This window comes from Corvus brachyrhynchos, unplaced genomic scaffold, assembly GCF_000691975.1.
Source record: "Corvus brachyrhynchos isolate BGI_N302 unplaced genomic scaffold, ASM69197v1 scaffold61, whole genome shotgun sequence".
NCBI classification, from domain to species: domain Eukaryota; kingdom Metazoa; phylum Chordata; class Aves; order Passeriformes; family Corvidae; genus Corvus; species Corvus brachyrhynchos.
In genome coordinates, this window is record NW_008236478.1 from 2482363 (window position 1) to 2497031 (window position 14669).

The 14669-nt window shown below is 39.9% G+C and overlaps 1 protein-coding gene across 1 annotated transcript; it reads left to right on the plus strand.

Moving 5' to 3' along the window:
- Positions 1–467: 467 nt before the first annotated feature.
- Positions 468–11268, plus strand: LOC103624483 (neuropeptide Y receptor type 4). Its single transcript, XM_008643761.2, has 2 exons — positions 468–630; positions 6231–11268. Exon 2 carries the CDS (start codon positions 6347–6349, stop codon positions 7478–7480), a length of 1134 nt encoding a protein of 377 aa, XP_008641983.1. The 5' UTR covers positions 468–630; positions 6231–6346; the 3' UTR covers positions 7481–11268.
- The last annotated feature ends 3401 nt before the right edge of the window (positions 11269–14669 follow it).

The following is a 14669-nucleotide window of genomic DNA, read 5'->3' on the forward strand; positions in this document are numbered from 1 at the left end:
GAGCTTTTCTGAGTTCTTTTCCTGAGTAACGATGTGCCTCTACCCCTTTCACAATCTAAGGACTTGCAGTGTGCACCCTTCTAAAAGAAAATTTCAGTATCTGTCTGTGGTGGAATGGAAAATCTGAGAAAACTGGTACTGGCCTCATAAGTATGAGGCAAAATTCTCTTTGGAGCCCTACAGAAATCTTGCCTGAGCAAGGAGAACAGGATTAGGTTCTATGTCTGTATTTTGCCCCTTTGTTTTCACTTGAGATCACACTCATGTGCAGCATGGGGGCAAGCTGTGCTTCAGATACTTCACAGCTCTTTTCTGAAGTTGTTATTCCTCCCAACTATCCCTAGAATTTGTATATTTATACAACAGCAGAGGGAGCCAGAACTTCAAAGTCAGGCCATAATCACAAAGCAGAATTCATTGGCTAAGTTGAAGGGAGGGAAGGAAAGAGGATGGGAGAGAGAGGGGGAGAGGGAGAGAGATGCCATCCAAATTACCTACAGAAACAGCCATCAGAGCTTCTCTCCTGGATTGCTAGGGCACAGAAGATCTTATTTTGCTCCTACAACATTTCTGCTTTCTTCCAGAACTGAAATGTGCAGCAATAGCAGTGATTCTCTCCATCAGTAACTGGTAAGAATTTTCTAAATTTTCTATTTCAGACCGTCAGGAGCGCACATCTCTATATTAAAGTTATCACCTGTTATTTTAAAAGCAGGTGACTGTGTTTGATAAATGAAGCCAGTTTGACTTGTCATGAAAGGCCCAACCCTTGTATCTACTGAGTAAGGCATTGCAACCTTTTGGGGTGCAAGAGGGAGATGGCAGCTTCTTGGGGGCCTTTGCAGTTCAGTGTGCTCCCTGCCACCCTGCAGTGTGATAGAAAGAACCTTCCTGTGTGCCTCTGGTCGCTGGAAAACCCTTCTTATCTCCTAGTCCCTGAGGTTTCTTGGTCCTTACTCAACCAATGCAGCTTCAGACAGGACACAACACATCACTCTCCAGATATCCTGACTAACTGAGGTGCCCATTGCAATGTTTTATGGATTCACCACTTCCTTCGGTAAAAATCACCTTTGTAAAAATGTGGGTTTTTTTCTCTTGTGTAGCAAAAGTCACAAAGGCCTTTACTCTTAAGAAATCAGGGACTAACTACCCTGGTCTGCTGATTTGCTATTCACAATTTACCTTTGTGAGCTGGCTCCATGTCTTTGGTAAGGTTGTTAGGAATTTAACCTGAAAATAAAAAGTTGGAGTAAATGCTTTTGTAAAACTTCCCTGCTTTCTACAAGATCAGAGAAGATTAACTCATAACAGAACTTCGTAAACTCTAAAAGGTTTCCCTTGAAAATATGCAGATGTGAGAGGGGGAAAAAGAATTCACTTTCCTGGATATTTATTCTACCTGTAGGTCTATTTATGTTATAGACTTGTAACATATTAATATACACAAGTTTTTCTGTACCCTAATTATGCAGGTTCTAGAAATTTTTATCATATACAGCTTTTTTTAATGACCTAAGATAGCTGCTCCCAATATTTTTGCAAAACAGAGTCAAAAAAAGGTGAAGAGTCCATCATTAACTTTCACTGTACCAAATCCCTTATGGATTTAACATTGCTGTGGGATGTCTGTGCAAACTCAGTGACATGTTTCCTCTTCTAGTTAAGTGTTGCTTTCCTGGGAAGCTGTAATAACAGCCAAGTGATTTTTAACCTTTCTTTAGTATGTAAGGCTAAACGGGGCAAAACTGCTTTACTGAGATAATGCCACTGGCAGCCTAAAGGGGATACCCCTGCCAGTCAGTCCCCACTACCGCAATTAATATCTGTAATATGGATTCTGGCATTCTGTTGAACCTTTCCATTGCTCCTTTTTTTCTAGCCCACAACAGGGGCTTTACTCCCAGTAATTGCTGTAAATGTTTAAATAAGTGATACAATCACCACGTCTTTAGGAATTGCTTCTCTCAGAAGCTTTATGGACTGAAAGCAGCAGTTGTTTGAGCAACTAGTTAAATTCTGAGGTAGATAAGCAAGTGCTTCTAAGTACCAGATAATGAAGCTAGACAATGCAAACATGTTTTTATCTTTGACTAATGTCTGATGTGGAAATTGGTTTCTACTGTCCCTCACAACTATGGAGACTGTTATTTGATTACAGGCAGTGGATGATCATGATCAGCTTTGCAAAAATGACCCACCCTTTTCCAGTGGGCACATAGAGCCCAGCATCTGTAGCAGTCCCTGCTTTATCCTGACCTCCAGGAAGAAAAGTTTTTATGGGGTTTTTCATAGGATGTATTCGAGTCCAGAGATCTCTCTAAAGGGCAGTCCTGCATTAACTGCTTGAAGCCACTTATGGTCTAGCAGTCTCCTTGAAACCCACTGAGGGTTTTATTTTGTTCCCTGACTCATTTCTACAGAATTCCCTTTCATTTGTGGAATTTTTCTGGGAAATACAGGATTATGCCCTGGGGGAAGAATTTCAAGCTGACAAGTGATAATTTGGTTTCTTTTTTTTTTTGAGACAAGCTGAGTGACATTTGTTAGTTTAGAAGGCTGTGCTGTTTGCCAAGACAAACCCTCCAAACTTTGCCTGCTCTTCTTCCTTGCTTCCAGCACAAACAGCAGTGACGAATGTCTGTAAAAGATGTATGTGGGGAATTTAACTTACACTAAGATTAAATCTGAAAGCTCATTCTCCTCTTCCTTCTGCATCCTGTTAATTTGCTGCAGACTTTTGTGACGCTTTTTAGAGAAGCTGTCTCATGCTGCATTAACTAGAGAAGAAACTCTCATGAACATCTCAGTTTTTGTTACTGAACCCAACGTTCATTAAGAGTTCTGAACAGGATTCCTCTTTCTTCTTTAAAAACAAATGAGCAGAAAACAAACAAAAAACATACCCCCTCTCTCCCTCAACAAACTGATTTAGGAGATATACTTCTTATTCCTACAAGCCAGGTACATATTGCTTCACTTTCTGGAGAAAAAAAGCTGGTTTTTCTTAGACCATCATCTTATGGCTATGTTTTCTGGGGTAATCAACAAACTTTCAATACAATGAGGGGACTAACACCCTTGCTCCCACTGCACTGGTGATTTGGTATATTAGCTAACCTTTGATTCAAATATCTAAACAGAATATGTACACATTGCTTATTACTGGCTCTTGGTTTAGGATAAGCTGAATGGCAATCAAACAACTTGAAAGGCAAACACATCATTTGGCAGTAACTATCCTTGAGGATCTGCCACCCAAGGATACCATAATGATGTGCAGGATAAGTCACTACAACATTTGTTTTTCTGTTTTTCGGGAACTGCCTTTTACATTATGGTTGCTGGAATAAGGGTTAAAGAGCACTACAGACACAGGTGATCTTGGCATTGACTTTTCCCAAGGCATCAGGTTGGCAGGTGGTTTAAAGCACCTCATAGTGCATCACAGGTTCCCTTGAGACACTGGACAACTCATGTCCCATCTTCCTCTCACAGTCCCCTTATCTGTGATAAGGGGGTGATAATTCCTTATTTGCCTCTGGGCAGTACCATAAGACTGAATGCCCCGGAAGTGCCTGCCAGTCACCTGGTGGGCGACACCATAGAATGCAAGGTGTTAAAAGAAAGGGAGCTCCTAACCCAACAGTACACATTGAAGAGCCTTCAGAGATGCTCTTTATCCCCACCACACTTACCATCAGTGCCAAACTCACAGCCACGCTCCGCCTTTGGTATTTTTCTTGGAAATGTGCCCCATAAACCTGTGGGATCTGGCTTCTGCTTTTCAGGTGGCTCCACCACCTCCTTTTTTTTTTGCTTCAGCATTATTAGTTCTTGCTGATGCCTCAGCGTGTCCGAAAGTGTCTGGGACCCTTCAGAGGGCTTACTCCATGGGACACAGATGTTTGTAATAACTGCACATATTTTCATATTTTTCAAGCAACAAAAGAGAATCATGTGTTTGTTGTCAAGGATACTGTAGCTAAGGACATGAGGCTGGGACCGTAGTAAAAGCTCATGTGTTTTGTTTACAGCAAAATCTGTTTGTCCTGTCCAAATGCCAAGACTTATCTCTTCTGACTGGTAAAAAATAATGTTGCAGGCTGCTGATCCCTTTGCTCTGTTTCACTTGCAGCATCTCCACTGGCCAGCAATCATTAGAAGCTATGGGGCTGGTTGATGGTTTTTCACTCTGTATTCATTTGCACACTGAAACAGACCACCATACCCTCCCCATATGTGAACATGGAATCTATACGTCACCATTGCCTCTTCTTTTTCTTCCAGAAAATGAATCAATCTGTTCACACGGATTAGGAAACAACACAAAAGTGAGTGGACGGAAGGAGTCACACCTATATCCTCAATTTGGAAAATTTTCTTTGTCCCTCTTTAATTAAGAGGGACATTTCCTCAACTGGAAATTCATTTCCTCAACTACTGAGGAAATGAAAGACTATGAGAAAGAAAGGGCTACTATATTTTGCTTGTGTGACTATCTTGACTGTCTCAGATGGATACAGATAGATGACAGAAAGATATAGAGAGATACAGTGAGATAAATCAACAGGTCTAGCAAAGCAACAGAAGAATTTACCGTACTCATTTACTTTTGCTGATCAAGCAGAACAGTGAATCCAAAGCATCTTTTTATTTACTGCACACTATTGCTTTCTTTAGTTCCTGAGAGGCAACATCTCTAGAAACAACGAAATTCATAATGGGAAAGATAAGGCAAAGGAAAAGATGTAGGATAGTGTGTGCTTTTTTGAACAGTACTGGTTATCTTTGGGCATGCAGTTGTTCAGCAATAAATGCTACTCAAATGAAATGATAAGCTCACTATACCATGTTATTTATGTATTTATACCTAGATCAGTTGTTTTTTCTGAAGCTCAGACATTTTTCACAACCCCATGAACTTGAGTGACATTTTATCATTGAGGAAAGGGTCATGCAGTGGTTAAATAGTGTCATTCCCCGAGTATTTATTTACTTTTCATACAACAAGCCTTTGTACAGAATGAAACTGCCTCTGGCCTGATGAGAACTCCCAGCAGAGTCAGATTTTTTTACTTTGATTCCTGGACACAGAGGATTTGGACTCAAGGGTCAGGATTATAAAGCAGCCTTTGCTATGGCTCACAGGAATCATCTGGGAGAGTCGAGGCAGTCCTGTGACTGAGATTTCCAAAAGTATGCAGCACCAATTAACTCCATGGGTTCAGCTCCCTGAACTCCACTGAAAGTCCCAGCTCAGGTCTTGCAGCAGTGATTAAGCAGCAGACCTATCTATCTGTGCAGGAACACTATCTAGCAGATAGAAGGTGCTTTTACAGCTTGTGAAAATAAAAGCAAAATTATACTGAGGGAGAATCAATAAAAATCTTCCCAGAAGGAATTAAAAGACATTATCAAATCAATCACTCTTAAAGCCAAGATCAGGGCACTGGTCTCTATATCTGATAAACCCCAACATGGCCATGTTAGGGGAGATATCAATGCTTCATGGGCACTGGAGTTCATCCGGAATGAGGAAGCAAGAAATTTGGACTGCAGTTCCCATGACCTATCACAGCTGTGTAGAAGCTGGAAAATGTTGAAATTATTTTGAATTATTTTAGACTTTAAAAAAATTGTCCCATGATATCCTTCCAGAGAATGAGCCTGCATTTTTGCATGGTGATTTTCTCGCACAAATGTGAATTCTGGCTGCAATTACAAACGCATTTCACAGATTAACTCACATAAGATATTTTAATGTTGGCTTTATGCACCTGATATGCCCTGCTTTCACACTGATGTTTAGCTCAGCTGAAGGTAAATGCAGCTTCACAATATCCCCTGCCCAGTTTTGGATCAGAACCTTGCAAAACCAGAATTGCACCCCGGGGTGGATTTTGATCTGGTTTTCTTGTATCACCACTCTACTGCATTAATGATGTTCAAGATACTGCACTGAGTTAAATAATGAAGTTAAGATGTTCTTAAATCCATGGGACAACCTCACAATGAATAAACATGGTCATAATTCAATAGAGTTGCACAGACTTTCATACCACAGTGTAGCAAAGGGCTCCATTTTATGATCTAATGAACTGTGTAAGAGGGAGCTGCAGAATATACACAGAATCCCTGACATTTGCTTCCCTGTCTCCCTCCTTATCCTTTTGACTAATTTCTTGCAGCGTAACTAAACATATTTTTTCTTTTCCTTTCCTTTGCAGATATACCCGGACCTTCCACAGCCAGACAGAACAGATATAACGCTTTTAGGGTGGCTCCAGAATACTCAGACTGTGTTTGACTACCACCCTTTTGGATAAATATTTTGGGATTCAGGATGAATAAGACAAGGGCTGTTAATGATGTTTTTCATTTCCTGAGCAGCAAGAACTGGAGCTCAAGCCGAAGCTTTCCTATGAACATTTCTAATCAGTGCATGAACATCACTGACCTTACTGTCTTTCTGGCCACCTCTTACAGCTTGGAGACTGTTCTGGGCATTGTGGGAAACATCTGTCTGATTGCTGTCATTGCCAGGCAGAAGGAAAAGGCCAATGTCACCAATATCCTAATTTCCAACTTAATAATTTCAGACTTGTTTATGTGTCTTGTCTGCCTGCCTTTCACCGTTGTTTACACCATGATGGACTACTGGATATTTGGAGAAGTCATGTGCAAAATGACCTCTTTCACTCAGTGCACAACGGTAACAGTGTCAATCCTTTCCCTTGTCCTTATTGCTCTAGAAAGACACCAGCTCATCATAAACCCCACTGGCTGGGGGGCAAATCCCTCCCAAGCCTATCTAGGAATTGGAGTAATTTGGACTTTAGCATGTCTCATGTCCCTACCCTTTCTGACCACATCCGTGTTGTCTAATGAGTTGTATGAGCAGCTCTCACACTTCATGAATTTTTCCACTGATAAGGCAATATGTATCAACTCGTGGCCTTCTGAGCAGCACAAACTTATCTACACTACCACTTTACTGCTCTTGCAGTATTGCATCCCTCTGTTCTTCATTATCCTTTGCTACCTGCGTATCTACTTACGCCTGCAGAAGAGGAAGGACATGTTCGAGAAGAGTGAGTACAGCAACCGAGCAGTCCAGCTGAGAAGGATAAACATTTTGTTAGCGTCCATGGTTGCTGCTTTTGCTGTTTGCTGGCTACCACTGCATGTTTTCAACACCATCGTGGACTGGAATTACAAAATCATTTCGCCTTGCCACCACAACCTGATCTTCTCATTGTGCCACCTGGTAGCTATGGCTTCCACCTGTGTCAACCCTGTTATCTATGGTTTCCTAAACAGCAACTTCAAAAAAGAAGTGAAGTCACTGATTCTGAGCTGCCAGCATAATTCAGTAACTGCCTCAACGGAAGAATATGATCATTTGCCTTTATCCACCATGCAGACCGAAATTTCCAAAGGCTCTCTGATGTTGAACTGCAGACACAATTCTATTTAACAAGCAGAAAACATTTCAGAAGGGTGCAGTGACACCCCACACCAGTTATTACCTGTGGGTATATAAAGCAACTGGTGATGCCACAGCTGGAATTTGAACAGGAGCCCATCACTATCTGATTTTTGGAAGAACAGGCAAAGTAATGTTGCAAATGTTTACAGTTGCTGCTGTGGTGCACAAGGTTTTCATGTCAATGAGGTGGTACTGACACTGAGGAGACTGGGCTGATGTATAAGCAGCTGCTCTAAGATCAGTAACTAAGCTCTAAGTGGCTGCAGAGAGGCTGACATAGGGTTAATCAGCTAAGCTCATATCTCTACCATGGCTGCAGTAGAAAACCAGATTTCCAGTTTCAGTGATGCAGGCTGCCAAAAGTTGTGTTGGAGAAGACTCTTTCAGTATTAGAAAGATTTTTATGCACAGCTGACACACCAGTGGAACAGAGATATGTAAATATCTAAATTTTTTTTTGCTTTACCACCTCTCACAGCCCATCAAATAACAGTAATCTTTCAGCAGATCTTCACATAAAACAACTGCCTGTTTCTATGAAACTTCACTCTCTGCCATAGGCTTGAGAATAGTCATTGCCTCTGCAAGTAGGGACAAAGAACAAGGACCCTGGTATGTAAAAAGACAGTCACTTATGAAGGATGGCAGTAAATGAAAATGTTATTCAGTGGATTAAACTCAAAATGCATTGAGATGATACTGAGAACTATTTTTAAGCACATAAAAACAGTTGTAGATCTACATGGAAATGAGTCTTGTTGAATTTGTCGTTCCCACTGCTGTCATTATAAAGCTCTGCAATGCTGAAACTTCATGCCATGATGGTACAAGATGGCCAGATTACAGGAGTTGTTCCAGGACTTGGTAGCAACATGTCATTCTGCTTCAGCATCTTCTTGGTACTTTAACTGCAAAGTATCTAATTCAGAAGGTCAGAATGAGCATGAAAACCTGTTTGTGGAAATCATGTGTTTCCAGAGTGGATATACTTCCAAAGAAATAAGCATATGCATGGAGGATTTCAGTTTTCTTAAAAAATAAAACCAGATGTCAGGTATCAGTCCCACTGGCTGACATCAGCAACAGAGCTGAAATTCCAACAAAACACTACAAGGTCAATCAAAACACACAGGTGGAATCCAGGTCGGGCTGAAGCCAAGCTGCATGTAAATAGGTAGTACTGTCAATTGCTCTACTAAGATGAGAGTCGTATTTTTTCACGTGTGTTATTTGTAGCCTTTGTTCATGAAACCTACAAACTACAAACTCATTTTAACCTCTGGAGCCAGAGAAATTGCTCAGTGACTACTGAGAAACCAAGGCATTCCCAAGAAGGCCATACTGAGGTATAGATTAAAAAAAAAACCAGGTAGCAAATGCAAAAAGGAGACCAACCAGTTCAATGCTAATGAAATACTGAAGTGTATTCTGTCCTGATTTGTTAAACTAACCTTAGCAGAAGACTGGACTTGGTGGTCACCTGAGGTAATTTCCAACATGAATTGCGCTATGAGAAGCGGTGGTTACTTGTTGCAGTCAGTGGGTTTGCATGGAGTTGAAGATATCCAGTGTATAGTTATGCAAACAACTAGAAATTCCTTAGCTGGCAGATCTCTGGTTAGACAAATTGGTATAAAGTTAGGTGAAGAAAAGACTTCTCCCCATGCTGTGAACTGACAGGATGCTGAATGGAGTATCTGAGCACAAGAGCTAAACTCTATGCTATAAGGCAGCAAGAGCTATCAGTAAGGGCGAGATCATATCCCCAGCTGGCAGAAATAAGAGTTAACCCCTTGCCATGAGCTGTGTGCACAGATTTCAGTGGTAAAACTTGAAGTTCAGCCTTGAATTCTTGTGTGCAGAATCCTGAGGCAGAAGCTTTTTTGATGCAGCCACCCTTGTAATTCTGGCCAGAACCTGTATATCTTAGTAAGAGACTTCGTGTGTGGTTACCTTTTGTATCTTCCTCAACTATGTGGCAAGACATTTTTGCTTTTTTCAAATGGACTTCTGCTTTCTTTTTTTTTCCTTTGTTACTTGCCATGCTATGATGAGAACTTGTTTCTCTTGATTAGTTTTCATGCAATGTGATTTCTAGACTGGACATTGAATCTACTAGAAACACAGAACAGGAGGACTCTCATTTTATCTTAGATACATCTTAAAACTTGCTACTGTAGCCAAAACCTCCATGGGATGCTGAGTAGCACAAAACACAGCTCCTCTGTGGTTATATCAAAACTGTGCTATATTACTTCAGGGCTTAAATATTGTTTCAACTTTGTCATTGTTTTGTATTTAGAATCAATTTAAGTAATTGAGTAATTCTGTCTGTTTTTTGCACTGTTAGAATGTCAGCATTTAACTAGCTAAGATGTGTGTCAAGCTATTGTAAGAATACTCTGCTAAACACAAACACAGAAAATTACCTGATATTTGGTCTTAAGTACATAACTTTTCAAGCACCAGTGTCTTAAATGGAAATATAATTACCTTTAGGATTTGTACTTCCATGAACCTGTCTTTGTCACTAGTTCTGAGTGAAAATTTTTGGTAAAGCTATTACAGTTCATCAGAGACCTGCCACTCGAGCTACGCACTGGCACTGTGTGTCAGATCTGAGTTCTTCCTGCAAAGGGTAGAAATATGAGCAAGATCTGGCACTCTGTTTAACTGTAATTCACGTGGCCATTTGTTTCCATGAACACAAGTAGATACATAAAGCAAGCAGATCCAACTTTACACTAACACAGAGAAGCACAAATGGATGTTATCTTCCTCTCATGATTAAAGGAAGTGTCAAGTTTGGAGTAAACTACTGTTTATTGCTAACTGACTTTGGACTGGATAAATTATAGGATTTAAACACTAAAAGCCACCAAATTTCACCCATACATCTAACTGCAAAAATGCAGATCCTCAGAACTCCCAGCCAGCTGCAGTCTATCCATCTACTTACATACCATCCTGAGACATGTGTTTTTCAACCTCTAAAATTTCCTAAGTAATAAATAAACTTTAAAGTAAACCCAGAAAAACAAATATATCCAGGTACCAAAGGACTGAATATGTAACAGGAAAGGTGCCTGTACCACTTCCTCATTCTGTGCATACACCAAGGCTTCTGCTGCTATACCCAAATGCAGTAGAGGATATTACCCTCTTAGGTTTTAAGAACTGCTGTAGCAACTGTTCCCCATTCCTTTTGAAGGCAAAGTCACAAGGCTGGGTGCAATTATGCCTGCATGGTTGAAAGAGCCATTTTATTTGTCACTTTGAGGCTTTATGCAGCCAAGGGAGGCTAGGTTTCTTTGGTCCCAGCAGAAGGTAACAGAACAGAAACAGTTTACATACGTCTTATCCATCTGTAAATCGCATATAGTGTTCATATGTAAGAAGCATTGAGCATTTTTGTGTTCATTGTACACAGTGATGGTTTTGGGTATACTCTTTAAAGTTCTGCTACTGAGTCACAAAAGCAATGTTGAAGAAATAGGCAGGAGTTGTGCAAATCATGAGTTCACACAATTTTAAGACCTTACATTGCCTTTTTCTAAAAAAGTTCTTCATAATCTTGCCTCCTGTGACACATTATAAGAAGACAGTAAGGTTTTCAGAGCAAGAGAACAACTTATTTCTGTGATATAAGTAGCACACTGCAGGGAGTCTTAAAATAACAAATAAAGTAATATTGTCTGTGTCACTTCTCTGTGCCTGCTTCTGTAAAATGATGTAATACTCTTCATAGTATAAAATACATAAGATTTAGTCCTCAACTACTGTTTGTCAAGAGGAAACAAGTGTATTGTGTGATAAGAGCCACTGATATATGCAGGATTAATAATTTGACTCATAATTCCTAAGGACAATGGTGCAGTGCAGCCAACAATGGAGGACAGGCAAGTACCAAAAATTCAACGTGGAACATTGGAAGATTCTGATGCCAGAACTCAAATCATCTTCACAGACTTTTCAGATTGCACAGGAAGCTGGGTCCTATGTGGCACACTGTCCTGAACCCTGACCAGAACCACACCCATAAAGTAAGTGACACTGCTGGGATGAAAACCAATGTTGTTGGTTTCAACAACAAATGTTGCTAAAACAGCATTTTACTGACCTTCATAAAATGCTTTGCCTGGGTTAAAAGTATTGGTAAATTTCTCTGACCTGGGTTACCTGGGTTACTTGACAGAAAGTAAACCAAGGTACCAGAAATGACTGCAGATTGTGCTATAACCAGGTTTGGTTTATTACACTTGCACACACGAGGGAAGAGTGCAATAGCAGTATCTGCCAGCCTGGATTGGTGGTGTGTGGCATAACCTGCTACAGTGGTTGGTAGCAATGTTGTGACAGCCATCAGTCACATCTGCAGCACATCTGCAGGTTTGCTGCGTGCAGACACGGGGTGCCCACACATCTGAGGCCTGATAGTCTGTGAGAGATTATTGTGGGATAAGATGTCATATCCTGAGGACCTCTTGAGAGATTCTTTTGCTTTGACCTATGTGTCTTCTCACAAGATCACCTGGCATTTCATTTTACAGGCCATTCTCTTCAAGTTTCTTATTGATGAAATGCTGACCTGATTTTCAGACCAGTATTGATTTCAATGTAAATTGTTGATGCTTAGCACGATATGTAATCTGAGTTTACATTGTATGAGCATCAAAATCCACAGAGCTTTTATGATCTTCCCTCCCTTTCTCAGTTTGCTCTATAAAGTCACTTCTTTGAACTCAGAAAGTCATGAACAGAATAAGCCTGAGATTTATACTTCTGTACTATGCCTTTCCTGCCAGACAATGCTCATTAGACCTTAGTCAGAATTGGTTTGTTGTCCTTCCAATAAATGCTTATATGAAGCCCAGTAGCAGCACAGAGATCATAAGATGGAAACTTGTGTTGAAATTTAATTCCAGAAATGCCTACCTTTTGTTTTTTCTTTATAGAACTTTAATTGATGAGACCCACCACCCCTTCGTAAAAAACCACTCAGTTAAATTGTGCTATATTATTCATCACATATGATAGAAAGTATTTTGTTGAATAGAAATTGCAACACCAGATATACCAGATTACCAGATATAACACTAAAAAAAAAGGCATGATACATGTAAAATGATGGCATAATAATAATAATATGAATATGAATAAGTACTTTTTGTGGAATATCACGAGATGCAAACTGACAGTAGAAAGGTGGATTTTGTCAGTCAAAAGGTATGATAACAGAGAACATGAAACTTGTACTCTAACTCTTTAAAATAGGACTAGGTCTTGTTCTTAAAATACCAGATAAAAATCTGTGTCCTTTGAATATAGTAAGTTCAGTTCATGAATTACTGTGTCCCTTACCCAGTCTATGGGAATATGAATCCTCCCTGTCGGAAGCTAGTGGGAAAATACTACTTCATCATTCATAAGTATTTGTCTTTATTCCATTTCTACAAGGTGATTGTATGTAAAATGCACTTGTCCAATGCCATGCCTTTAGTAGGGTAATGAGCATTGATTCATCTGGTTGATAGGCTGACTTAATGACTAAAATTAATTACATGCACCATGTATTCCTTTATATTAAAGATAGATTGTAGAAAAGTTCCTGATGTCCTAAAGGCCAGGGTAACCACTTTCTGAAAGACCCTATATTCACAGCAGAGAGCTGAAAAACACAGGAAAGTTGTGGCCTTCTCAGCATGTATGTTAAACTCAAAGGAGTTTACACAGTCAAGCAGAGACTTTTGTTTAAACTTACAAATACACAGACTGCTCCAGGAGCATAACGCACACGTACCCCCAGGGCTATGTTTTGGGAAGGCTCCCAGGCTATAAAAATAGCAGAAGCTGGCTAGCACTGTGGTAAAGGTTTTTAAAGCTGGTGAAATCAACTAACACCACCAGTCCCATTTAAAATTCAGCATGTGCTGAAATCCATCAGAGAAATGCAGCCATACGGTCCCAAATTGCGCAACATCCTTTCATAAGAGCCCATATTTCCACAAGCCACCGCAGAAGCCCCACACGGCATATGATGCAACACACAGGCATGCACAGCTCCGCTCCAGGCAAGCTCATCTCCTCGAGCAGACAAAAAGGTCTTCTGTTAAACCTACAAACTGTTAATACAGTTCCTTTGCCTCAGAAATAATCTGTGAAATGTGGTTCTCAACAGGATTAATATATTTTCCACGCATTGCAAGGAAAAGCTTCATGGCATTGTAGTTGCATTCAGCATCTGGGTGAGTTGCTTACAGACACTCATAGATAAGGAGTATCTTGTTATTTGTGGGAAGGAAGCACGAAATTACTTGGCTGGAACACAAAAAAGTGTTCTACCTGTATTCAGAGCAACTTCCAAACAAACCCCTGATCCAGCACATACTCAATTATTTGCACTGCAGAATGAATATGTTACATTCCAGATTTGCAAAGGTGAAGGTTTAAGTGAGGATGATATGAGGTTTTGTGCTTCATAACATTTTCACTGATAAGTTTTCCACAAACCACAGTTGGTTAGAACTAAAATATGCAAAGCATTCCAGGATTAAAATATACATGAGATTTATTATAAATACACAGTTTCTCAGGATCTGGGCCTTAGAACAAAGGTACACAGTGCATTTAAAAAATAATTCCTTAAGAAAATTGATTATTTATTTTGAAAATTTCCAAGCAAAAACTAACAAGGACAAAAAAATAGTCCCTCATTCCACAGACAGGTTGAATGCAGAAAAAAAATTGTTTACTTCAAATTATGTCAGGAACAGGAGTAGTTTGGTGTTAAATTTCCTACTTGCAGTACTTCCTAGGTCAACACATTAGTTTCACTAGAAAGAACAAAAAGGAACTGTAATGATAAACACTGCAAAGCACACATGAATGCACTGTTGTGACTGGTAAACGATATGGCTTGTGGCAGTTCAGAACTGCTGATAGCTTCTCTTTAGTTTAATAAGAAGGAACATGCCCTTTTTTCAACCAGCTTAACTCAGTATCAATTTTTAGAAATAGAATTCACCTGAAAGAGGTAATAGGTGGCATCTGTGCACACAGAGAGAGTAGTTGAGCATAAAGGACAGGTTTAAGACATTAACCATAATCCTCTTGTATCTAGGAGATCATGCAAAGTCTTTAGTAGTTTTTTTTAGACTTGGAAACAAATCAATTGATG